This window comes from Aspergillus nidulans, chromosome I (genome assembly GCF_000011425.1).
Source record: "Aspergillus nidulans FGSC A4 chromosome I".
NCBI classification, from domain to species: domain Eukaryota; kingdom Fungi; phylum Ascomycota; class Eurotiomycetes; order Eurotiales; family Aspergillaceae; genus Aspergillus; species Aspergillus nidulans.
Genome location: NC_066257.1, coordinates 1,455,976 through 1,481,111, shown reverse-complemented (window position 1 = coordinate 1,481,111; position 25,136 = coordinate 1,455,976). Strand labels below are relative to the sequence as shown.

The window sequence follows — 25,136 nt, the reverse complement described above, 5'->3', positions numbered from 1 at the left end:
TCTTCAAAGTTTATGTGAAACGGTTTCATAGTGTATATACAGTTGCCTGCGGATGCCCGCTTCCTGCACCGGCGCTTTAGATTGCAAGTTATAGTCTGCTGGATATCTCAGTCATGCCGTCACACTGTGGTCACAGTACAATAGAATAGTACACCATGACTAGCAACGCTTTCTCTCATTCCTGTGCGGGGGAAGTTGTATTACCTTGGAGGCGCAATCAGATTGCCAGTACAGTGTAACCGGCTCGTGCACTTGCTGCAGGGTCCACATCTCCATGAGTATACCCGGAGTATTTTTTGTACTGCTTCATAGAGTGACATGCCAGGAAAAGGGCCTATGTACTGGAAATGATCCGCAACATGCTTGATCCTCCATAGCATTATACGCAGGCCCCTTTCTCTGGAGGAGGCCTGCCAGCCGAAGCCTATATAAACCCACACGCTACGGCCATTAACAACACTTTAACCCTATCTTCCTACCGCTTAGCTATACAGAGAAAACAGCCTCCCAGCATAGGACAAGCAACAAAAGAGAAAATGGCCTTCTTCATGTGTATCTGCCTACTCAACTTTTTCACTGGATCCCTCGCCTCCCCGGTCTCACCTCCAACCACCTCTCCAGCTACCCCCCTCTTCGCTTTTGACCTCTCCTGCACCGACCTCTCCACCTTCAACGACGCCATAATGCCGCTCCTCAACCTGACTCCCCCAAGCGGAACCCCCGAGGCCATGATCCCGCTCGTAGACCAGCGTCTCTCAGCTATTGGCTCTTTCGTATCAAGCTACCAAACCATGATGAATACTTTCAATATGAACAACTGTGTCGGTAGCGAATATGCAGGCCTTCAAGTTCGCCAGACAGATCCGCTTGACACCCTCGTGCAGGCCATCTGTGCTATTCTCGAGGGAACTGATACGAGCGGATTGCCGCAACAGGTTATCGATTTGATCGACCAGGTGGAGGCAGCACTGGGCTGTTCGGCGGAGACCGTCTAACTCGCAATTGTGAAGATGCTCATGGATTGAGAGTCTCATGCTGAATATGGCGAATCTTGTTTGGATATCCAACATATTTATTCATGTGGTCCGGCTGAGAAAGGAGGAATGGGATGTTTATTCCATGACTGCCTAGGTGAAGACACGGCAAAAATAGGGTATTCAACATATCCGACCTAACTAGTTCGCTTTGAGAATTGCACTAAGATCCCTATACCATAACAATTTTCATGTATCAATCTCGGAGTACTCTTCAGCTCTTGGCCCTTTAAGAAGTCTTCCAACTATCTTCACGCAATAATGGTTGTTCCCTGTCGACGTCGTCGACATTGGCCCAGCCCATTATGACGATACACTGTAAAAATAAAAATGTCTTGCGTTTGAAGAGAGGTGATCCACTCCCCAGCTTCGTACATCGTGGAGGCATTCAAAGGAATATTTATATTAACTCCATGCAATATAACAGAACCAATGCGGTACAATGGCCATCTAGTACTGTTGAAACTATACTTTTTAACTATACTTTCAACTATTTCTTGAGACAGTATTCAACTATCACAGAGCTTGGAATTCTCAAATTGTCAATCTTGATATTTCAAACGTGCCCTTCATTTGATCCCTAACACTATTAGGGACATGGAACGACTTAATGACTTTTAGCTTTTCAACCATCGCCTCTGAGCGCTTGCTGGAACTTGGCCGGGTTCGTACTTGCACCAATTTCCACCTGGAGATATGTAGGTACACCTGGACCGTGATTGAGACTTTGTAGAAAATATCACCTGTCAAGGCCTAGGTCAGATAGCTCTACTTAGCACTAGGCCTCTTGGAGGAGGGCTTTTGGCCGGTGGACTTGGGATAAGTATAACTTGGGCACTACCTATTCACAGTAAAGCAAACCCTTTGCTGGTTCTATTATGCTACATTTAGCTAAGCTTGTTTGTTTCTCCGCGTATATTGTACCTCGCTACATTCTCAGTAGAACCTCTCCGATCGACCGTGCCACATAGTCAACGATCCCTGAATCCAACCCAGCACTCGATATTCGCGAGTTCTCGGCCATGTAGATGTGATATTCGTCTTATGTTATTAGTCTAACAACCGTCAACGAATGGCAGACGCGACTCACCCTTGAGTATTCTAACAACCTGCCTCTCCAGCCCCAAGAATCCAAACATCCCCGACTGTCTAACCAGATAGTCCCAACTGTTAGCGGATGCTGCAGCAGTCGCAGTCAGTTTCCTACTCAGCAAACCGTACTTGCAAAAGCCATTTGAAAATCTCAGTAGACATCAGACACATAGCGTATCCGGTCAGCCCGTCGAGAACGCCCTCCTCATCTCCGCAATTCGCCCACTCATTGTCTTCAGATCCTCAAGCCAGACATTTTTGAGCATGTCATCAGACATAATTGCCTCTGCGATCTTTGCTCTGAATGCGGGCAGGTTCGAGATCTCTGAACGCTGCAGCGATTCGAGCACTGACTGCGAAAACGGGGTCGGCTGTAGAATTATGCGTCCAACGCCCTCGCCTGGCTCTGTTAGCCGGCCTCTAGATTTCAACACGAGTCAGAAGAGGGATAAAGAGGATCGGTACCGTAAAGTCCTATATTCTTCGCAAAGCTCAGACAGACTGCACACTCTACTTTTTGCTCGTTAACGAAATACCGTATCGCCCAGGCATCTTTATCATAATCCCCAGAGTTAAGGCCTAGATACGCGGCATCGAAGATGGGGAATAGTCGACGCTCTTTGATGATGTCCCATATCTGCTTCCATTGCTCGATATATGGGTCCAGGCTGGTGGGATTATGCGCACAGGCGTGCAGAAGCACCACCGACCCATGGTCTGCGGAGCGTAGAGCCGCAAGGTACGAGTCTATATTGAGGGATCTGGTGGCGTTGTTGTAGTAATTGAATTGACCGACCGTGAAGCCGAGCGATGAGAAAAGGAGGCGGTGATTTGACCATGTCGTGCTGGGGATGTAAACCTTCCGTGCGGCTACTGCGTCTGAGGCTGCGTCTGCGTCTGCTGCTCCACCCTTTTCCCTCAACGTGCAGTATCTGATCAGATATCCCGCAAGGTGTAGCGATCCTGTCCCAGAGATGGCTTGGGATGTTGCCAGCTTCTCTGCATAGCGGTATATCCTTCCCCAAAGACTAACCTCGCAGCCCCCTCCCTCAACCCCTTCAGCCTTAGGATCGGCAGATATTCGTGCACCAGCCCTTTCTCATTAAAACCACGTCGAGCTTGCTGTACAGAAGGCAGGACCCAGGGGAGCCCATAGTTGCCGCGGTAGGTACTCTGGCCCATATTGGCCCTGACTGGCGAGGGGCGGCGTTATATTCGGCTGTTAGGGCGAAAATGGCGTCGGGGGGGACGTAGGGGGCTGTTGAGAAGATGGAGGGTGAAGGGGTCAGGGTCGCGGCAGAGTGGCAATATTTGAGAACTGGTGATGGAAAGGATAGGAGTCCAAGTTGGGATTTATTGGGTCATAACAGCATAACAGCATACCAGTGTTTATTGATACGATAGAGCATAGGCTGGTGTTTATCGGAGATCCCGAGATCGGGGCGCTTGCCGAGGGTCTATACCTACGGTTAGGTTTTCCGCTATGAATGGAGTTGGGGGTGTGTCTCTTCGAAAGCAAACTTGTCTAGAACAAGTAAACAATGATCTGAGGAGTTTATGAGAGTTTAGGATCCAGAGGGTGATTATGGAGTGGGTGGAAAAGCGCATAGGATGCACCTTGGGTCAGTCCCAGCTAGCCCTAACTCAGCAGAAAGACTTTTACGGCCATTCTTAAACACCGCAAACCGGCTTAACCATAAATATTCTCAAGATAAATAGGATATGAGAGAGTAGCGTCGGTGAGCTCAGTAAGCTAAAGCTTTATCCTCCCCGGCAGCACATCCCTGAGCTCCCTACTCTCTGCAAGTCGCCAACTAACATCGGCCCCCCAATCCTCCTGTCTGCCTTCCTCGCCCTTCCATCTCCACCTCTTCACCTTCTGCTCCTTCTGTTCATCCTCTAGCAAGTTCTCACCCAGCTCCCCACTATGGGAAACATCTTAAACCCGTGGCCCGAGTCCGCTGACTCGATAACAACACTTCCCTTACTCCCTGGCACGAAATCGATAATAAAGTCGCTGTCTTTCGTATCCGCAAACCAGCACAGACTCTTCAGCACAAGCGGTCTATTCGCTAAAGCCGGTAATGTCTGCTGGAGCAATTTGCGAATCCGGGTTTCGTCTTCGGCTGGCAAGAACCCGCTAGATGCCTCTTGGTTCACAGGGAAGGGCGAGTGCGAGACGCCAGTCGCCTTGTCGGTATTGATATACCCGCTGCCCATCGGGCAGAGCTTTAGCAGGTTAGTTTTAGGGTCCGGCTCGAAGAAAAAGCCCAGATCGCGTCAGTAAGTGACGGGGATCCCGCGGAGGGCGGAAGTTTCTTCATCAGAGAGCAAAACATGCGCAACAGACCAGGACTTTGCGACAACCTGCGGTCCCAGTGTAGGAAGCCGGTTTGGTGGAAGTGTGGCGCGAAGAGGGGGGTTTTCCATGCGGCGATTGCTTGCTATATCTGTATTCAGTACTTTCTTCTTCTTCTTCTTCTTCTTCTTCTTCTTGTTGGATACGGCCCGTGAATTGAAGGGTGGCAGTACAGGTACGTACTACAGTCAAATTCGTGTAAAATGGATCCTCGTACTCTTCCCGCACGATCTTATTGAGATAATTGGCGGCAGAGTATGGCGGAGGAATCTTCTCATCTTGCTCCAAGACGGTGATGTCTGTATAGCCGTTTTGCACGAGGTGTAGGGCTGTGGACAGGCCGAAGGCGCCGTCGCCGATGATTGCGATTGGGATAGACTTTGAGAAAGGGGCCATCTCTCATGTACTGTTCGCGAGCTCGATCATTGTTAATCGGGGAGGGGTTATATAGCTATTTGGTATGCATGGCGTGTCGTGGCATAATGGTTGGGAGGGTCGCCGGTGATCTAAACTTGGTGATAAGAGACCGGGAGGGGGCCCGATGAGGGGGATGGAGATGACCCGCAAACCCAGGGCTATTATCTATGGAGTTTGGAGTCTGGAGTGTGGTGTATTACAGATCTGGGTAATCTATGCAATGATTGCCGAAGTAGCAGGTCAGGCTTTGGGATAGGTACTTTCGGCTATACCTCAGCAAGCTACCTCCCTACCTGGGTGTATCGATGCGTTTTGCTACATAAAAGTATCCACAAGTCACTTCAGTCATAACTGCCATTTCAAGTACCTGCACGTATATTCTATCTACTGGTTACTTGGATATTTGAACCCCTCCAACAGAAAGAACTCCTTGATCATGCGCAGGCTGGGGAACCGTCTCAGAATATCGGAGCTTCCAGCCTTGTCGTTTGTGCCGCTGGCCCTCGCACCACCAAACAACTGCTGGCCGATCAGCGCAGCAGTGGTCTTGCAGTTGATGTAAAAGTTCCCAGCCGAGTATCCCAATGCATCCTCCGCCTCCCAGATCACTCTCCGATCCGTGGCAAAGACGGGCCCCGTCAGCGCAAACCCACCGCCAGCCTGGTCGACCTTGGCCAGGATCTCGCTCCACTCATTGTCTAGATAGACATAGAGCGCCGGAATGGGGCCGAAGATCTCGTCAAAAAGACGGTGTGTCGGCGCGTTTGCCTGGTACACGGTAGGGTGGACATAGAAGCCGACGGAGTCATCGTATGTCCCGCCGGTGATCGAGTTCAGTGACGGATCATCGTTGCTCTCGTCGATGATACGCTTGATTTGGTCGAACGAGCGGCGATGGATGACGGGGCCCATAAATGCCTCAAGCTCCTTATCTGGGCTGCCGATGGTGATCTCCTGCACGCGGCCTTGAGGAGCGAGATGAATTCGGCCGCGCGGGACGCTGGGATGTATGCGCGCGAGGTCGCCGAGCACTTTTGTCCCTGGTACTCGAATGCACCGCGGATGGTGTGGTTGACGGCGCTGGGAATGTCGGCCGTGTGGTGGATGAGGAGGAAGTTCTTCCCGCTTGTCTCGCCGATTTTAGTGTATATGGAGCGAAAGACGTCAGAGGAGCCGATGAAATTCAGGCCTGCGAAGTCGCGGTGAGACAACGCGATGTCGGTGATTTCTTCCGCGCGCCGGGGACGAACTGGACCACGTCTGCTGGAAGACCGGCTTCGAGGAGGATCTTGTAGATTAGTGTGCTGGTGTAGACGTTGGGAGGCGAGGGCTTCCAGAGCACCACGTTGCCCATGAGGGCCGGGCCGGACAGAAGGGAGCCACCCAGGGCTGTGAGATTGAAGGGGGAGACGGCGTAGACGAAGCCTTCGAGGGGGCGATATTCCATGCGGCTGTCTAACATTAGCATCCTTCATCTTCACTTATTGCATATAAGCTGGAAGAACGGGGGCAAGTTACCTCCACATCCCAACTGTCCCCCTAGTCGGCTGTCTCTCAAGCAGCTCCGCCGCAAAGTTACAGTTGAGACGAAAGAAATCCGCCAGCTCAGCTGCGGCGTCGATCTCTGCCTGCCAGATATTCTTCCCCTGGCCGAGCATCGTGGCCGCGATGAGCTCGTATCTGTACTTGCCCGTCACCAGCTCGGCAGCCTTAAGGAAGATGGCAGCGCGGTCAATAAAGGGGGTGTTCTCCCAGTCCTTCTTCGCTTTCAGTGCCGACTCAATCGCAGCTGAGACCTAATCTTTTGAGGCTACGGGGTAGTTTGTGAACGTCGTACCGTGTTCGGCGGGCAGTGGCTGATCCCATGATCTCCAGGCAGCCTGGACTTTGCCATTGTAGTAGATGGAGCTCTGGACGGGCAGCTGTGAGCGGAGCTTGGAGAGGGCCGACTCAATCTTGAGGCGCTCAGAAGACCCTTTTACGTAAGTAGGCTGTTGTCATTATACATCTGTTAGCTAATCTGATAAGTCTTTGGAAGCGGACGTACGTTTGGCTCATTTCGTGCATCAGGAAGTCTAGAAGGAGCCGTGGCTTTGGTACGGATTTGAGGCCGGGGAAGGCGCAGATCCGCAGAGGAGAGCCTAGATGTGAGGAGTCTGTTAGATATTGCGTATATATGTTTGAGAATTGAGGTTGGTAATTCGATTTGGAAAGAGAAGGGCGCTTTATCCTCTGCAGCGTCGGGAGCGCCCCCGAGCATATTCCCCCACAGCGCATCGCTGGCTATCATTCTAGTCGCACAACGGGAGATCTGCCGTGATAGTGGTGGAGATACAGTGGAAAAGACGTTAATGAACAAAAGTATCTTCGTCTCTCTCGAGTTGACTGAGCAGAAGGAATGATGGATGTGACGGAGCAGACTCACCACCAACTCAGCCCTAACTGGCGCTCGCTCAGGGCAGACTTCACGGCTGCCACAGTTGCAGCGCTGCTGGTTTCGCCCACGGTCACGATAATTGAAAGGTGTGTGCAATCTAGAGTGGTCAAAGTCAATACTAACTGTTTAGATCGCTGGTCGAAAACGCCTCGTACAACAAACCGGTCTCTCAAATCCTTCGCTCCAGCACACATCACGCCCTCGCCCATCCTGCCCAATCATCCTCTCTCGCGCCCACAGCCACGTTTTCGCACTGTATGCGGCAGCATACACCGTCGCAAACGGGACGGAGACTGTCACAAGGCAGACTCACCCGTCCTTATCCGACGCGATAACATTTGCCTGCACATTCCTCGTCAATGTCCCGCTAGGCGTATGGAAAGATATCCGCTTCGCGCAGTTATTCGTAGCCTCCAATCAGCCACATACGCCTTCTACAGGAAAAGCTGCACCCATTCCGATTATAAAGCAGACAGGCCCAACCACCGCAGCGGCAACGCTCCTTCTCCGCGATGCGGTGGCCATATACGGCTCGTTACGTTGGCGCAGCAATTCGCGGAGAGTATCCCGGACTCACTAGCATCCCATCCATATTCAAAGACCGTATTTACGCAGCTCGTTGTCCCAGTTCTATCCCAGCTCGTCGCAACGCCGTTGTATCTGCTCGGGCTGGATCTGTACAACCGTCAATATAACGTTTTTTGGGCGGATAGGGGAAAAGTTGTCTGCCGGGATCTGCGTGCTGCGACAGCCGTTAGATGTGCGAGGATTGTTCAGGCGTTTGGAGTCAGTTATTTGGTTAATATGGGGCTGAGGGGTTTTGCATGACTTGTGAGTATTCTACAGAATTAACCAAAACATATAGTGCTGTTGATGTTGTATATAGACATTAGCTTGCTAGCTTGAGGCTAGTGACTTAGAAGACAGTACTAGCGAGATATATCACCAATTGCCGCACCTTACTAAAAAAGAATAGTGAGGTTGATATGAGGCTAACTCCTGACACCTGACGCAATTTCTGAAGCTTAGACTTAAACTGACTTGCCGAAAATCAGGTCTAGTTGGATGTTCTGGCTTGTGGGATATCATATTGCCGGATGGGTCTAGATACCTACGGCACATGCTCGGGCTCTGGCGATATTCAGAGATCCAGATTTACAACATTTACGGTTCATTAGCTTCGACAGTTCCTATTGCTCATCATTGTAGTCTAGTAGCTTAATAGAACCCCTCTCTATGGATCCTCTCATTTGGCACCCCAACGGCCCGTAAGCCCTCGACAGCCACGTCTCCAAAGTCGTTTGGGCCACAGATAAAGACGTCTTTTCCAGTGGGAACTGTTTTCCAGTACTGTGGACCTATCCGGCCTTCGTGTATTGATACTTGGATTTTGCCAGTCTGAAATTCTCCAATGTCGGCCTTGACAGTACTGCGAGTGAACAGATCGATCTTGACCTTCATTCCCGTGGGAACATTCTCGAGTGGGCTTTGAAGTAATTCAAGCATGACATCTGGCTCCCTAGTTGACAGCACAAAGAGAATGTCTCCAGTACTCTTGCCCTGGCCTTCCGCTTCGTGCGATCCGAGGGCTTCCAGCATAGCAAGATACGGCGTAATCCCAATCCCCCCAGCAACCCAGAGCGCATTGATCTCCTTATCGCTTAGAACAAAGTCACCAGTGACACCGACAATATCGGCCGCAACAGATTGCTCGATCTCAACCAGCCTTCCCGGTTCCTGAGGATGCTTTCGAAGGACATCGAAGAGAGCACCAGTAACCGCACCCCCCTTTATCTCGCGCATTGTCAGCTCAAACCAGCTCATCTGACTGCCCTCATGCGAACTCGACACCGTCCACGTCCGGACCCGGTCATCGTTGATTGAGCCGGGTGCATTGTCCGCCATGTGCCGGTACTGCGGTGGACCGAGCCAGTCCATAAAGTCAAGCACAACAGCTTGTCCCGGCCGTATACTCAAGCGTACACCCCCAGTATCGCTAGGAACAACCTTGAATCTGAACACGGCGAGGTCAGAAGACAGCTGTCGTGCACTCTGCAGCCTCGCCTTCTCACTCGTACCGCCAAATCCCTGCACTTCTGCCTCTTCAACCAAATATTTTACTTTGGGGCTATACGGGCTCCTGCCTACCATTGAGCCGGGCGCTTGTCGTACTGGGAGGGCGTCTCGGACCAGGGTATATCCCGTCACTTCCAGCAGCGTGATGCAACCACTGTGCCTCTTTATAATCGTGCAGGCTTCCTCGCCAACTACATTCTTCGCCGTCCCGGTGAGGTAAAGTATGTCACCGCTTTCAAAGTCCACGATCGTGAACCCCGCCAAGCCAGACGCTTCGATATTTCCCAACGAAGAAAGGAACCTGTTCCCTGAATAATCCGGCAGCACCACTGTACGGCCATCGCTGGGACGGACGCGGATGAAGCCCGGTAGGCCGCTGCGGGCGTTCATGCCGGAGTGCGAAGGGAATCTGCTGGCCGTGGCGGGGTCGGATTGGTAGATGCTCGCTATAAAGACTGTATCGGCGGACTTGATCATATTGGTTACATCGGTGGGAAGGCGCGAGCTGCCCGGCATTTTGGCCGCCTGGTGGGCTATCGCGGGATTGGTTTTCGGATAGGGTATCAGATGGCGAGTGTTGATATATTTGGGGCAGTTTCTGGGGAAGTTAGCATATCATGCTCAATTTCAGACCGTAAAACTCTATATGGGCTTTACAAGGGGACATTCATAAAAATAAAAAATAGAGCAAGAAAGAGAACAACGCTCACCCAAGAGCCTCAGTAACCTCAACCCTCACCATGTACTCTCCCTCCCCCTTGGCAAGAACATCCCTGATAGCCCCAGCAAACTTATTCCTTCTTCGCGTGCTAAACTCGATTCCCAATCCCGCCGTCAAAGTTCCCAGCCCGTCTTCCTTCCCATTCCAACTCTGCAAGATCCCAGCCAACGGTTCTCCGGTCCAGACCCTGATTCCAAACACCAGCGTCTTCAAATCCGGACTGCTGACAAATCCGTTCTCGCCAGATCTCCCAGCAGCAATGCCTGCCCAGGGTCGGCCGTCTTTGTCGGTGACCGTCAGCGGAATGAAGGGGAGACTTGAGGTGTGGAAGATGCGGTGCTGCTCGCGCAGCTGGGGTTCTATGGCGGTGTATCGAGTGGCTATAGAGGATGGGAAGTGTAGCAGGTTATGGAGCTTGGTCTCGCCCGGATGCCAGCCTTGCGTAGCGGTTGCCATATTGTGATGTTCGAGGGGTGAGGGCTCAGTGCTTTCTTTCTTTCTTTCTTTCCCTCTATTCTTTCCCTCTTTCTTTCCTTTTTTCTCTATTTTATGTCTCGTTGCGAAAGCTATTGACGAGGGGCGAGAGCAACTTGCAGGGGAATATCATCTACTGATCTGTAAGCTGACTATAATCCAATGTACAGCACCAGAGATCCTATTAGAAACGAGCTTGTTTGCCGATATGATGAGTATAAGCCAGCTGTCAGCTGCGGGGTCCATGATTTCTAACATAGCTTGCTCTGGTAGGACCAAGTGGGAAAGAATACGAATTATACCGGCAGCCGGTGGGATGAGCAATACGAGCAAAGGTTGCAAACCGTGATCTGACAAATACGGCCAGTCGGCGTAGGGAAATGGAAGTTGATACGGTACCCGTATGGTCTAGCCCCTATCGACCCTGGCCAGCCCTATAAGTCTTACCCGTGTCTTATTCGTAGTGGTACAATACCTAGAAACATGGTTACACCATGTGACTGAGAGACCGAATGACTCCATAATCCGATTATGCTCACATTCGTTTAGTATCGTCAACATGTTTGCTCATCCAAGGACATAAAGTTACGTTAGCGTTGATGAGGATAGTTCTATATGGTGTACTTTCTTCCGCCATGACAATGCTAGACTTCACTCTTAGTATGGATCTTCACAATACTGCGTTCAATGTTCTAACCAATGTTCCTGGAGTGGAACATCGAGCGGGATTAGGTCTAGAGATCCAAACTCCGTAGAATATTCCTACACATTTGAATATGGGATATGTGAAATGGACGCTGAAAATGACAGTCCTGGCGCCAGAAATGGCCGCCTTCCATGATATCTACAGCCTGGGGACCAATGAGCATATCAGAATTAAGACAACTTATAAGAGTCTCTGCTCGCTTCATATACTCTCAGCAAAGCTTTTCAGCACTTGCTCATGTATCTTTAACCCTCTCTCTAAGATCTGGTGAGGTAGACGGTCAACAATTTTGTCGAAAGGTAGATCCAGCTGCGTAGTAGTCGTAGTTGTGCCGTCTATGTAGGACTCTCCAGTAACAGACATCTCGTTATTTGTTCGAGATAATTTGAGGGATGCAGTACAACGCGCTGGAGAGGACGACCCTGTACGGACGCCATATCCATGAGAAACAAGAAACAAGTTCTTATCGGCGCAAGACAATCTCATGGTTTCGTATTTAATGCTGATTGTAACCACAAGTTTCACAGATGAGAAGTAAGTCTCAAGCCAACTGCGTGCATCAAGAGCAAGTTATCGCGCAGACTCTGACAATCCTACTTCTACTACAAAACTCAGTCTTGTGATTGTCGAAGCCGGAGCCCAGCAGCAGTCAGCCTCCTTTTTCCAGTTTCCAACCGTAACTGTTGTCGAACCGAAAGGCCTCATGTCATGATAGATATTCATCACACGCAGCTCGAGAGAGATCAGCAAATCAAATGACCTTATTGCAAGTTCATGTGCGGGATTTGGCATGACTTTCGCGATCAAGGTTCCTGTTTCTGCATGAACGAGAATCAACAGTACTTGCTTGGTGGCACCGATCATCACCTAGTTTAGACGATTCGCCGGCAGGACAGATGTGAAGACAAGGTACTGACCCCGAGTTTGGCCTTGCTGAAGCGCTCACTGACGGCATTCCAAGGACTCTTCTAGGCTGTTGCTGGTGGTGAATGGCTGCTGCTTCACTTCCTTTGTCAGTTGCACAAGAGAATCTTCAGATTCGGATTCAACTGACGAGAACTCAGAACCTGAGAGCTCGGAAGACGAAGGCTGATACGCGTTCGAGGTGGATGGAAGGAAGTCCACGGTGAGTGGCAGTAAGAGAAAATGAGAAGAGTAAGCAGGTAGAATTGGCATTCACGACCTAAAAAAAAAAGAAAGGTGGTAAAATGCGCTATGAAGGAGATGACGGCATCTGGTAGGGTATCAGATGTATGGATATCTCTTTATTTCTCAGCCCTGCAGAGACTCCGCGGGGCTTATTGGCTCTAGTAATGAGATATACTCAGGGTCATTACTTAAGCAACTAGCTGCTGAGCTTCTGGAGATGCAGATCTGGCAGCTACAGGTCATAGTACAATAGGGTAGCCTTCAGGGCGGAATCCTTGGAGAATCTCCACCTGTTGGGCCCAAGTCTCTGCCTTTCGCTCGAGGCGGAGTGGAAGCTGGAGTGGACCCTGGATAGAAATAGGCTAATGCGGTTGAATAGGCTATGTGCAGTATTACAGGAGTATCAGTACTGCAAAGTACTGCATTGTAGCGGCAGATACACTCGTGGTTTGTAAGACCATGCGCTCTCAGAATGGCGAGATTGATATAGCCAGTAGGTCTACATCTGTACATAACTACTAGCTTATAAGCTTGTTACTGAGAGCTTCTTGACCGTCTACTTAACTCTGAGTAACCCCCCGTAAGCGGGTAAGGGCCCCCAGAAGAGGTAGAGGACTTGTGGGTGAGTGTCTCTGTACGAGATAGGTCTAAGGTAACAGTGTGGTTGATAAAACTAGTATAGCCTGCTCAGCACCGGGCTTTTCTAACAAGCCACCAAATAGAAAGTAAGTAGGAGCTAATAAAATTGACAAATAAGTCGACGATCCAAATCAAGCAATTTCGACGGGCTGCAGACAACCTTCGCCTGGGGATCCTCAAGGCTCGTACCTATACGTTCGGGGAATATTACATCTGCAAGATACCGGAGGGTATGGAGAATAGACTCCAACGGGATTTGATCGCGCAATTTAACTATTGATTGAATATTTCGCTATTTATGGCGTAAGCTGGACTCATAATCTCACTTTCTTATTAAGCAACCCATCCCCAAGGTACATAACCCCTCACCACCCCGCTCGCAGTCAAATATCACAAAGACGTCTGTCAAAGCCAGGAGCATCGACTGTCCTGTGTCGTTTACCTCATCTCTACCATCGTCAGATCTATACAATGTCCCAGCCAGTCTACCATTACCTAGCCCTCGGCCGTCTCGGCCGCGGTGAGGTGCTCAAGTACTCCCCCTCATCCGTTATACCACCTCTTACTCCACACCAATCACAACTACCCAGCTAACCAATGTTAACAGCCTCTTCCTCAAAGACGCCGGGATTGCCACCAAAGACGTCCTCTACCCGTATGACGAGTCATGGCCGGCGACCAGCGAGAAACTCACGCAGCAGGGCCTCACGCGAACAGGACTGCTCCCGGCGCTAGAATACAACGGAGAGATCTACACCCAGGTACGCTATGCCCACGCCGGCGCATGCCTTGAATATCCTGCAAGGCAACCCGGGTATCCAGGTGCTTTGCCTTACTAAACTGGCCCGGCTTGCAGCACATCCCAACCCTCCGGTTCCTTGCGCGCGAACTCGGCGCGTACGACGGCGAGACCAGCCACGAAAAGTACATTGTTGACGCGGTGGCCGATACCTATATCGATTGGCGGGTGCGCATCTCCTCTTCCTTTCAACCACTAGTATAGCGGCCGAACTTTGCCCAAGCTGACCTGGACCATGGCGCGGCAGTCTCAATGGGTCGCCAGCCTAAAGGGCGCGACGGACGAATACAAGAACAGCGTCGTGCCCAAGTACTACCGCATTCTTGGGCAATACTACTCTGAGCGTCCGGGGCCGTACCTGCTCGGCGAGAAGATTACGTATGTGGATTTCGCGGTGTATCAGAGCATCGATAACGAGAGGAGGACGGGGACTCTCCCGGTACGTACCTAGTTTACTGCACTGGTTAAGCTGTTCGAGACGAAGCGGCTGATTATTGTAGGAGACGCTTCCGGAGTCGCTGGTGAAGCTGCAGGATGCGATTGAGGCGAGGCCGAATATCAAGGAGTATATTGCGGAGCATAAGTAGGCGTTGAGCGGGATGCTACTTGCCGCTCGCCACTTGCTATGTGAATGGCTGGCGAATGGATAGCGGTTGTTGTTTCATGGTAGTCTATCAGGTTGAGTATCTTACATGCTGTACGTTCCATCCAGAATGCCGGGGAATTACTTGTGTGGAGAGCCATATATTACACCATCCACTCCCTGTAAGCTGCGGCTCTCTACCTAGTATCATTAAGATGCAACCTTCCATCCATCCTCCTGGCAACACTAACCGCCTCGCGAACTGCCCTGCCCACGCCCCCCCTCACACCTCTCTCCTCCATCACCATCAGCCCCCCGATCGTACATCCTTCGGGACTGGTCCCCTGGTCCCTCAAGTCCCCAGGCTGCAGCCCGCTCTGCAGCATCTCCGCAGACCCCCGCATGGACTGATAGATCATCGCCTGCGCCATGGATCTCGGTACACCGACGGCGACAGACGCATCAATCATGGAGTCGACAATGACAGCGAACATTGCAGGAGTCGATCCCGCGACGGCAGTCGTGGCGTCGATGAGACTCGGTGGAATGATGAGCGTTTTGCCGACTCTGGAGAAGATGGAGGTCGTCAGGGAGAGCGCTTCTTCGGCTGTTTTGGCCGCAGGATCGACTTCGATGGCTGTGAGGGACTGTCCCACAAGGGCGCAGATGTTGGGGAGGGTGCGGATAATCGTTGCTCTGGCCTTCCCCTCTTCAGCTAGCCCATCGCCGTAGATCGTCTCTGTAAGCTTCTTCACGGTCCACCCCGCTGCGACGCTAATCAACAATTTCTGTCCTAGAGCGTCGCGGAAGCCCGGCTGGGCCAATCCGGCTGGAATGAGAGCAGGATCAAGAGCGAGAATAACCACGTCTGCAGCTCTGATGGCGGCAATGTTGTCATCGAGTGCAATTGTGAGGTTTGCTTGATCTTTAAACTGAAATTCGAGACGCTCTTTAGATGAGGGGCTACCTATACAGGCAATATAGTGGGTGAAGAGCCGGTCCGGCTCTGGGGTGGCCAGGACGGATTTGAGGATGGCGGTGCCGAGATTTCCTTGTTATTGGTCAGCTAGACATGCTTTCTAAGTGAATATGACAACGAACCACAGCCCAGGATACAGAGGGTCTGGGTAGTAGGTTTGGTGGACATGGCTAGAATAAGTATATGAAGTTGGGTTCCAACGTGATGGCCGAGATACACCTGCAAGATACGGTAAATGAAGGGGTTGGGAAACTTATTTTGGAGCCCTTCATGCCTCTTATTTCTCCAATTTTAATCTTATCGCAGTCGGGAAGCGAGCCGGTCTCGGTTTTCCACCCGAGTTCTTAAGCTCAACGATTGCGTTGCATTATCTACGCTGCAGAACTGATATTAATATGCACAATTCCGTCGAACTAGAGGTTGATCGATAGTCTCCTGAGAGACATATGAATCTTTAATGGGAGAGCTAGACTGCCTTTGCATCTCATAAAAATCCAGTGCATAACTCAGTCCATAGAGTAGCCCTAACCCTAACAAGAACAGCTCGACACCTCACCCCAAGCCGGGGGATTACTTAGGGGACTAAAGTAAGGAGTACCATGACTGCTTCATAACAGTAAGAGCTAGTTTACTCTCTCTGAAAGATGCTATTGTAGAGTCATGCTAACTACAAGACTGATCCAATTCAGATCAACATATTCGTTATACCCGTTATTATGTACTGAACCACGGGACTGAACAATCATAAATCATAAACATCACGTCCACCTATAATAATCATGCGAACGACTACCTTGACAGCGCAAACAGATCTTTACCCTTCTAGCCATCTCCCTCTTCAGGGCTCGATACTCATCCTCCGTCCGGCCTACCGCGTCCCGATTCTCAACCGCCCTCCTTACCAGGTATGCCAGACACTCGCTCAGCCTGCCCCAGGTCGAGCACTTATACACCATCGGCTCGTTACGCTCATTCTTCAGCGTTAACAACCTAAAGCTCACCTCATCGGATATCCCATGCAGCTGCCCGAATCCCACCGGCACAGTCGGCAATCCCTCCTTCAGTCTCTGCAGTCGAAGCGCATGCGCCTTCATGACACTCTCCTTATTATGGCTCGCCAGGAACAACTCCACAGATGGGAACGGCTTCTCTGTCCCGAACGCGCCGAGCTGCCGGCACAGCACCCCCTGTGCAATCCCGTTATAAGCCGCATCTGTATCCGCCTTCGTCTCGTGGATCAGGCTCCGCTCGTCTGAGAAAATGTATGCGCCACGAACAAGTTTAAGTCCTAGCGTAAACCCCACGTCGCTTGCAGCTTGGAGATGCCGTGCAATTGTGGCGGGTGTGCTCTTCAGGTACGCCTGGTAGGTATTGTAGATGCGGGCGTGGCCATCCTTATTGAATTACGCATTAGGTCCAGGGTGACGCGGAGGATGCCGGTAAGGAAGTGGTGGGATTCGGCGTCGACGAGGATCCGCACCCCCTTTGCAGCGCACTTAGTGCTGATCTCGTCTAGTGCAGAGAGCATCTGAGCCGGTGGGGGGGAGGTCAGTGCTGAACGCGGTGGTGACGGAGGGACCTGCGCCTGTCAATCTATGCTAGCTTGTAAGTAGAAGATGACAGAGCAGAAAAGAAACCAACTTTAGAGCCAGGTAATCATTCGCGCCCAGTAGCTCAATCGTCTCGACAGTCTCCTTCCTCCACGCTTCTATCTGCGGGCAAAAGGCCTCGCCCCTGGCCAACGTGGGCTCGGTAACTTCCTGTTTCCCGGACATCTTGGTACTAACGCCCAAGCCCGTCTGCATCTTGGTCTTTGCATCAAACACCGATTCCTTCGCATATGTCATGATTGTTCCCTGGAACCCCATACCGGCGAGCTGGCGGATGGTTGAGCGCACTTCGTCGGGCGTCTCACCGGCACAGAACTGTCTGTAAAAGGTTGCTTTGAGGATAAAGTGCAGGATGGGATTCCGGTCGACATTGAGCAGAGGACCAGCGCGGGGCTTGCAGAGGAATGACAAGGCTGAGAGGGAGGGGATGAGGAGGGAGGGTTTCGAGGAAATGGTAGCAATGAGCAGGGAGCGAAGGAGAACGGGGGTGGGGAGGGCAGAGAGAGGATGAGCAGCGGCTGTTATAGCGGCAGACTCTGATTCAGTCTTGGTGTCGCCGGCTGGAAGAGTCTGGGCAGATGTCGTTGAGTTATTGTGGACCTCTACTCGTTGGGAAATCTTTGGATTAGGGTTGAAAGTTGAGATGCGCCTGCCACTGGTCGACGATGCGGTCACGGCGACAATGCGAGGGAAGGCCGGTCTCCCAGCGGATAAGAGAGACAGGTGCTCTTGTGCCCGTGATGCGGCAAATCACAGTTTCAACTTACAGATAGTGCCAGAAATACTTATAGAGGCCTTTGGATAGAAACCTGGTAGCTCGGTTCCACTCCCGGTGGCATATCTCTATCTTACTGCGGGGGGATATGCACCATCGATAGCCATGTTACCAGGACATATACCACGTGTCCATGTATCTCCCCTTATTCCGTACAAGCCTCTGCCTCGCTATCAGGCCCGATAGGGTCACCCCGCAGATAGGGATTTGGCCTGGTATCGGTCGTCGTGCCGATCCAATGAACGGATGGGGCACCGGGTCTGCTGCGATGCCAGCATGGTTGGAGTAGGTAAACCCCAGAGAAGCCAGCCAGTATCAAGTCAGACATCGTAGTGAATCCATCTACCGAGATACTAGTTCCTTTTATTATTACGCAAATGGCTGAGACTGAGACCAAGACAGCCAGTACAGCAAAAGAGTTCATGGTGGGAGCAGCAGGGGGCATAACGCAGGTTATCATCGGTGCGTCTACTATTCTGCCTAGTCTTCTATAACAAACGAAAAATCCTGTGCACTGCCTCATTCAAAGAACGCCTAGAGGTGGGTTAGGTTGGGACGTACATGAATAACAAGCATTGTCGTCACTATCAACCCAGGCAACGCAAATCCGTACGCGGTTTTCTTGACCGTCGGTCCTGCAGAGCCCAAAGCCGGGGATGCCACATAGCTCCCGCAACAATAGTACACTACCGTACCGATGGTGATGTAGACTGCTGTAACACCAGACAGGCTGATCATCAGACTGCGGGTGTAGTATATTGGATCACGCATCTCAGAAACAATTGCGAATAAGGCGGGCATGCCGCAGTATGCGAAGATCAGCGACGAGACAGCCGTGATCGCCTCAGTGAAGGAGGAATTGCTGACGAGCTTGTAGTCGAAGGGCCAGGGGCCGGATCAGGGGCCAGAGGTGCGCGGTGCTTCTGAGGGGCATTTCTGGACGCCAACGGCGATAGTGACGGTAAAGAATGGGATGTCAGGTCTATCTAGGGCTAGAAGGGGATGTGACAGGGAGCGTACTGGCAGTAAGGATACAAGACAATCCTATCCAAGCAGGAAAGCCCAATCTGCCTAGGGTCCTTATACTTTCAAAGACAAATCCGATAATTGCTGCAACGACGACGAAAATGGCGGTGCATGCGCCGTACGTCGAGACGGCGTTCAGCCCGATTGATATGCCTAGCATTCCGGAGCCGGCAACGAAGATCCAATCTGACAATCAGTCAGCGGTCTACACTATGCAGAGATACATTAAGGATGGATATGTAGCATACAAAGCACGAATGCGCCCCTAAAGAACAGCCTTCCAACTCGTCCAAACATAAGCCCAACGGCGTCAGCAATGGAATACACCTCACGGTGATTCAGCTTGAAGACACCAATCATGTAGTCTGACCACGTGGTAATAACTGCAATAGTAAGCATGCAGATCAAACCCGGTATCAGACCCAATGTATCGATGCAGACGGGATCGAGAGGATGCCCAAGCCGACCTGCGTCTTCATTATCAGGGCGACGGTGCCGAGCCAGTCGACCTGTACCTCCAGTCAATTGCATCCTTCTTGATAGGGAAGAATAAATGGAACGGCAGCATACATCACGATAGTTCGGCCCGTCTGCAGAGATACTACCGAAGACATCGTCATGGGCTGTGGCTAGATGGGGTTGTATTTCGCCCGTTCCCAGTGTGGAGGTGTCTTGGGCTAGGGCAAGGTCTTCAGGTTCCTGTTTCATCTTGGATTCTGAGGACATGGTGATGGTGGTTCAGGAAGTCATGTATAGGCGTGTTGAGGACTGAGGGCTATGCTGGGGCTCAAGGTAGGGGATGTGCTGTCCTTTTATGCCATCTACGGCTAGGGCAGGCTGTGCGCCCTGTCTTCTCCTGATGCAGACAGGCTATCTGCGCTAGTTACATCACGGCCAGATGAGACCACTCCGGGGAAACCGAAACGCTAATCAACAAACTGGGAGCAAATGTCATGGCTCTAGCGATTTGCTCTGCTAACATGCAGTGGGACTCGGGAGGCCCGCCGTGCGCCATTTATCAATCCCAAATCAGGAGCCGTAGCGGTATGGGGGATCATACCGGAGTGTACCCGGTCCTTTTGGCTCTCCTCGTGCTCTCCTATGCTTATTGTTCAGTCTGTAGTCTACCAGTCCTCAGTTGGTTATTCCTGGCGACTAGCGGCATTCCAAAATGACATCCCGGCCTGCATTCGCAGAACCCCATACCCCGAACTGCTATCCAAGCACTCACTCCTGTATTCTCGAGCAGCCCGCATGTAAATGCTCGCCAGTTCCAGCCTGGAAGTTTTGCATTGGCTGCACTCGCTATGGACAATGCATGGTCGGCGTCCTTTATGGTCAGTGAGACTCCAAAGCCGGGCCGGGTGTTTAGTGGCGGGGCGTAGATGCCGGTGGTTAATCTGTACGTCTCTAAGCCTGTTGACTCTATATCGGCAGATGCCAGGTTAGGTCCTGTACGTACCGCTTCGAGTATCCCCTGCAACAGTTCCAAAACGACTCGGTGATTAGCTCCTCCATTGCCGCTGTTCCGAGACCTGTTCGCTCCGCGGAGACTTGTGCTTCCCCGACAGCTTCCATGAGATTCAAGGTGATGATATTCCTGCATCATTAGGATACCCTCTCTGATCCCTATAGTAAGGAGTACATGTTAGACTCACCCCCCTATCTTTAACAAACTCACACTCCTCGCCTCTGTCCCACACTCAATCACCTTCTTCCCCATTACGCCTACGATGTACCGTCGGATATCGAGCTGATTCTGGTTCTGACTCGGTCCGCCAAAAGCAAACACCAGCTGCCCCGACTGCGCAACAGCTGGGCCTCCAAAGACTGGAGCTGCAAGGAAGACCGCGTCGAGACCAGAGAGAATATCTGAAATGGAGGCCGTAGTTTCTGGGTGGACAGTCGAGCGGTTGACGAATGTCTTCTTATCAATGATCGTGGATGAGGATGTGATTGCATTGAATGTTTCGGTAAGGATTTTGTCTTTGAAGATAGGTACAAACGCCATTCGTCAACGGTTCTGATCAAAGATACTAGAAGGGGATGTGACGGAAATAGAGGGTACCATAGTAAAGATAACATCACTCTTCTTGACCAGGTCCAGCAAACTCGCTGCAGGGATTGCGCCTAGTTCTCTGAGAGGGTCGCCAGCGGATAGTGTGCGGTTGAAGTAAGTCAGGTTCCGTTCGTCTGGACTTTTGGCTAGGTATCGCTGCAGGTTCGCAGCCATAGTAAGACCCATAGAGCCGAGGCCGTACTGGTTATTTCTCGCTAACATCTATATAGATATTGTTTACTTCTGAATGGAGACTTACCCAGCCGATGCGCGGCGCCGTTACGCGCTTGAGGATCATGGCTTTGAATCACTTTCTCGTCAAGTCGGCAGGGCGAATACGGTATGCTAAAGCACTTGTAATGTAGTTATCCGTCGGAGTAAATGCTGATCGTGATATTGTCGGAACCTCGATCCGACCGCATCTGGAAAAGCCCGCGCAGTTTCGGCCCTCCTCCCGAGACGGTGTTTGTATAATAATCCTACGCGCTAACATATCATAGTACTAAACTGAGAATCGAAAAAAAGAACCCATATCTCTCAATTCAAGGAATCCCTTAAGAAACAAAATGTCTTTCCCCCACGTTCCGCCGTCCGGCATCTGGGTTCCAGCCGTGACCCCCTTCGATCACACAGCCGATACCATCGACATCGAATCTTTCAAGAAATACTGCGCCTACTTATCATCCCATCTAACTGGCCTCGTATACTCGGCACAAACGCCGAAGCATTCCTGCTCACCCGCGACAAACGATTCGCGGCCATAAAGGCCGCCCGCGAAGCCGTCGGCCCCGGGTATCCCATTATGGCAGGCGTTGGTGCACACTCAACAAAGCAAGTCCTTGAACTTGCGAATGACGCTTCAGAAGCAGGGGCGAATTACCTCTTGGTCCTACCGCCAGCATATTTTGGCAAAGCGACAACTCCTGCAGTGGTTAAGAGGTTCTTTGCGGATATTGCGGCAAAGGCACTGCACCCAGTTGTGGTCTACAACTTTCCAGGTGCCACAAATGGGGTGGATATTGACTCAGAAACAATTGCTGATATTGTGAGAACGTCGAAGGAGGCGTCGGGTGGGAAGAGCAATGTTGTCGGTGTGAAGCTCACCTGTGCGCAGGTCGAGAAGATCACGCAGTTGACGGCGGCATTCGGGCCCGATGAGTTTGCCGTTTTTGAAGGACAGTCGGATTTCTTTATTGGTGTCTGTCAGTGGGTTCTGTTAGGTGTATCGCTGCGTTTGTCAATGTCGTGCCCAAGACGATTATACAGATCGACCGGCTGTACAAGGCTGGGAGGTGGAGAAGGCGTTGGCTCTGCATCGCAAGGCGGCTCTGGCAGAGTCTCCTCGCAAGAGCAAGATTGTATCTACCAAATATGCTGCCGCGATTGTGTCGGCCTGTAGGGCGGGGATTGAGAATGCAGAGAAGTTCATGCCGAGGACTCCATATGAGGCGGGAGAGCCCGCAAAGGCTAATGTGAGGAAGGTCATGGCCGAGGTTATAGCTATTGAGGATAGTCTGTAGTCGTATCTAGCATTATACATTGATCATGAGTCATCAGTTAAAAGTTTTTTAGAAGTCACCAGATCTGATTCTCAGTAACTGCATGCGCAACCCAATCCACGTCCCCTGTGTCGATGGATTCTGCCACTGCCATTATCTCGGCCGTTGTCAGGCCGTCATTCAAACCCGGTAGCTCTGGGATTCGATAGGCAGGTGGCAATGGTGATGACATCTCGAGCCCCTTCTCTTTACTCATATCATCAGGTTGGCGATCCGTTGCGAATTGATACATGAGGGCACTTAACCGCTCGAGCTCGGTCTTTCGGTACTGCGCAATGAGATTGCCCCGGGAAATCATGTCGTCCAGTATCAAATAGCTCTTGTCTAGCCACGGCCTCCGACTTTCTAGAAGATTATGGTCAATTGCCTGTGCCATTAAAAGAACTACACTGGAGACAAAAGTGGACTCCAAGTCGAAGGGAAGAAAGCTGTCTGCGGGGTTCAGCTCAGCATGTTTAGTCCAGCAAGGCTATATACCGAGAAAACTTTGTTCGTATAGGCTATTGAGGATGTTAAGCTGCTGCTGTGCCGAGTCGATACATACTTGCAGCAGTCGGAGCACGTTGGCCGACGAGTTCAACGTCTCTAGACATGCATCAGCAGACTGAAAGCGCATTTTCAAAAAGCGCAGAAGTAACGGGCGTGTTGCAAGGACGATGCACTGCACATGTGAGCATGAACTGCCGAGTTCTTACTGGGTGTCCAAAACATACCTGGTGGTAGAGGAGATGCAGATGGGCCGACATCCTGGAGACTCCGCTTATAGTCGATTTGTCCAGCTGCAAATCAAACGACGTCTGGAGATCACCAGTCAGGTCGGTAGTACTAGCCAGCGCCGCTTTGGTTCTCAGCAGGAATTTTCGGTTGAGTCGGCCGTCCGCTCCGTATACAGCTACTTAATCAGTTACTTTCCTGGCAGTATTCTGGGAAACATACTGCTATTTATCTCTGCTATAATCTGGCACATGCGGATTTGCATACTTAGCGCTACCACCTTTTGAGGTGACCCAGGGAAGGAAGGAAGCTGAGGGTGGATCTGGTTGTCTTGGATCGACTGTGGTAACCCCATCAGAGAGGTCATTTGTCGGTCTAGGACATAGATCGTCCACCATATCTTGCGGCATCTCTGGACAAGAGCTTCTCCAAGGTGTTGCACCGGCATGTCGGTGTGCATCCCTTGGGCGAGGGCAATCATCATCGCTTGGCCAATCTATATCGTTAGTTGCTGAACAACCCAGTAAGAGTATTACATACAAAGTTGTATGCAGAGTTGCGATGGTCGAGCGCTTGGAGATATAATGCAACACCACAAAGAATCTCCGTTGCTATAATTGAGTCTCTAGCGAGGTGCGTCGTATCCAGCAGCAACTGCAGAGCCCTGGAGATGAACTCACATCCCGAGGGCGGGTATCTCGATTTCGCTGAACAACAAGTGCTTTCCCAAGGGCAATAATTACCAGATAGTGAATGTACCACAGTCCACCTGTGGTCATCTGCTGCTGAGGATCTTCATAAAAGGCATATAATCCTCCCATGAACGTCCCTTCATCAAAAAGGTGGTATAGCTGTCCTGCGTGAAACTTGACAGCGTTGATCAAGTAGATTGAGTAGTCGAGGGTTGGAACTACAAGCGCTTCTGCATAAACTGTTGTTCTCAACCCGTTCCAGCCCAGGTTGTATGTTGAGCCCTCAAATAGAAGGCTATCCGTTGGAAGGGGAGAGTGATAGAGGTTCTCATGGGTCATGCCCAATATTTTCCGAGCAAATGACCAGTTGGATGAAGTTCCTAAGTAAACTGTATCCGTGAGCTTCTTTTCATAGATAAGATTCGAGGACACCCACAAGTCCGGCCAGTCAATGATGTTGTAAAGGCCGATAGGACAGTAGACAAAGGATTCGTGAGATCCACGCCTTCAAAGATCTGACTATACCGAAAGTTCGCCGGGTCATCGTCCCCTCCTGCAAGGGTCAGATAAGAGTCCAGCAAACGTAGAGACGCGTACCATCTTCCGGTCTAGCTCTATCTTGCTCAACCCAACTACTTGAACTTGCTAGCTCATTATCGCCCCGTTCCAATAAAGCAATCCTTCGTTGGAGGTCTCCAATAAATCTAGTCGACGTCAGGTCGCACGGACGGAGCAGAGGTTGTTACGTACCCTCGAGTAACGAGTACTTTCTGATCTCGGTCATCGAAAACACACGTCAATTTGCGCTTATGGCATATATTGCAGGGCTGAAACCCGGAGCACTTGATTTTCTGTTTGCGGCACCGCTGGCACCTGCAAGCATACCTTGGGTCAGCTGGGCCGAAGGGATGTCATAGTTCACATACGCATTTGTTGACCGCTTCCTAACGCCGTTCTCCTTATGTGATCCGTCCATTATGATAATTGTCGAGCGTCTCAATGTAACTCATGTAAAGGCTCAAACTCGCGAGTATATGACACGACATTGGGAAGCGGACAGACTCCGAAATGCGGGGAGAAGGATCGCTCTCGCCCTGATAGAGACGGTCAAACTGGCTATCTTATCAGAGCAGGAATTGTTGCCCTGAATAGGTATGTTGAGGAGACCGTGCAGCAGTAGTCAATATTTGGCTCGTATCTGCCATGCCTGCTCGTTGATAACAGCAGTCGGGAGCG

The 25,136-nt window shown here is 51.1% G+C and overlaps 12 protein-coding genes across 12 annotated transcripts, besides 1 other annotated feature; 3 read left to right on the top strand and 9 right to left on the bottom strand.

Annotated features, from left to right (window-relative positions):
* Window positions 1-25,136: part of a sequence feature (contig 1.103 1882..69272(-1)) that runs on past both edges of the window.
* Window positions 537-995, top strand: ANIA_06020 (uncharacterized protein; the record flags this gene model as incomplete). Its single annotated transcript, XM_658532.1, has 1 exon — window positions 537-995. The coding sequence occupies one exon, from the start codon at window positions 537-539 to the stop codon at window positions 993-995; it is 459 nt and encodes a 152-aa protein (XP_663624.1).
* Window positions 2,309-3,308, bottom strand: ANIA_10766 (uncharacterized protein; the record flags this gene model as incomplete). Its single annotated transcript, XM_658533.2, has 3 exons — window positions 2,309-2,546; window positions 2,663-3,058; window positions 3,160-3,308. The coding sequence occupies 3 exons, from the start codon at window positions 3,306-3,308 to the stop codon at window positions 2,309-2,311; spliced, it is 783 nt and encodes a 260-aa protein (XP_663625.2).
* On the bottom strand, window positions 3,412-4,881 carry ANIA_10768 (uncharacterized protein; the record flags this gene model as incomplete). Its single annotated transcript, XM_050612182.1, has 3 exons — window positions 3,412-3,651; window positions 4,041-4,355; window positions 4,669-4,881. 3 exons carry the CDS (start codon window positions 4,879-4,881, stop codon window positions 3,412-3,414), a joined length of 768 nt encoding a protein of 255 aa, XP_050467024.1.
* Window positions 5,287-7,548, bottom strand: ANIA_06022 (uncharacterized protein; the record flags this gene model as incomplete). Its single annotated transcript, XM_658534.1, has 7 exons — window positions 5,287-6,032; window positions 6,112-6,353; window positions 6,421-6,691; window positions 6,740-6,893; window positions 6,950-7,213; window positions 7,328-7,436; window positions 7,502-7,548. 7 exons carry the CDS (start codon window positions 7,546-7,548, stop codon window positions 5,287-5,289), a joined length of 1,833 nt encoding a protein of 610 aa, XP_663626.1.
* Window positions 8,558-10,592, bottom strand: ANIA_06023 (putative oxidoreductase, FAD-binding; the record flags this gene model as incomplete). Its single annotated transcript, XM_658535.1, has 2 exons — window positions 8,558-10,013; window positions 10,126-10,592. The coding sequence occupies 2 exons, from the start codon at window positions 10,590-10,592 to the stop codon at window positions 8,558-8,560; spliced, it is 1,923 nt and encodes a 640-aa protein (XP_663627.1).
* On the top strand, window positions 13,520-14,490 carry ANIA_06024 (protein gstB; the record flags this gene model as incomplete). The annotated part of the gene is made up of 5 exons (XM_050612172.1): window positions 13,520-13,637; window positions 13,712-13,865; window positions 13,961-14,071; window positions 14,151-14,342; window positions 14,404-14,490. The coding sequence occupies exons 1-5, from the start codon at window positions 13,576-13,578 to the stop codon at window positions 14,488-14,490; spliced, it is 606 nt and encodes a 201-aa protein (XP_050467023.1). The 5' UTR covers window positions 13,520-13,575.
* Window positions 14,684-15,633, bottom strand: ANIA_06025 (pyrroline-5-carboxylate reductase family protein; the record flags this gene model as incomplete). The annotated part of the gene is made up of 2 exons (XM_658537.1): window positions 14,684-15,537; window positions 15,588-15,633. The coding sequence occupies 2 exons, from the start codon at window positions 15,631-15,633 to the stop codon at window positions 14,684-14,686; spliced, it is 900 nt and encodes a 299-aa protein (XP_663629.1).
* Window positions 16,048-17,957, bottom strand: ANIA_06026 (uncharacterized protein; the record flags this gene model as incomplete). The annotated part of the gene is made up of 4 exons (XM_658538.1): window positions 16,048-16,068; window positions 16,284-16,826; window positions 17,103-17,645; window positions 17,928-17,957. The coding sequence occupies 4 exons, from the start codon at window positions 17,955-17,957 to the stop codon at window positions 16,048-16,050; spliced, it is 1,137 nt and encodes a 378-aa protein (XP_663630.1).
* Window positions 18,748-19,602, bottom strand: ANIA_06027 (uncharacterized protein; the record flags this gene model as incomplete). Its single annotated transcript, XM_658539.1, has 3 exons — window positions 18,748-18,869; window positions 18,937-19,062; window positions 19,125-19,602. The coding sequence occupies 3 exons, from the start codon at window positions 19,600-19,602 to the stop codon at window positions 18,748-18,750; spliced, it is 726 nt and encodes a 241-aa protein (XP_663631.1).
* On the bottom strand, window positions 19,931-21,233 carry ANIA_06028 (NAD(P)-dependent oxidoreductase; the record flags this gene model as incomplete). Its single annotated transcript, XM_658540.1, has 6 exons — window positions 19,931-19,975; window positions 20,108-20,276; window positions 20,339-20,476; window positions 20,535-20,862; window positions 20,914-21,157; window positions 21,195-21,233. 6 exons carry the CDS (start codon window positions 21,231-21,233, stop codon window positions 19,931-19,933), a joined length of 963 nt encoding a protein of 320 aa, XP_663632.1.
* ANIA_06029 (dihydrodipicolinate synthase family protein) lies at window positions 21,738-22,455 on the top strand (the record flags this gene model as incomplete). Its single annotated transcript, XM_658541.1, has 2 exons — window positions 21,738-22,137; window positions 22,202-22,455. The coding sequence occupies 2 exons, from the start codon at window positions 21,738-21,740 to the stop codon at window positions 22,453-22,455; spliced, it is 654 nt and encodes a 217-aa protein (XP_663633.1).
* ANIA_06030 (uncharacterized protein) lies at window positions 22,511-24,876 on the bottom strand (the record flags this gene model as incomplete). Its single annotated transcript, XM_050612158.1, has 8 exons — window positions 22,511-22,963; window positions 23,039-23,155; window positions 23,208-23,386; window positions 23,431-23,704; window positions 23,889-24,280; window positions 24,498-24,604; window positions 24,651-24,773; window positions 24,827-24,876. 8 exons carry the CDS (start codon window positions 24,874-24,876, stop codon window positions 22,511-22,513), a joined length of 1,695 nt encoding a protein of 564 aa, XP_050467022.1.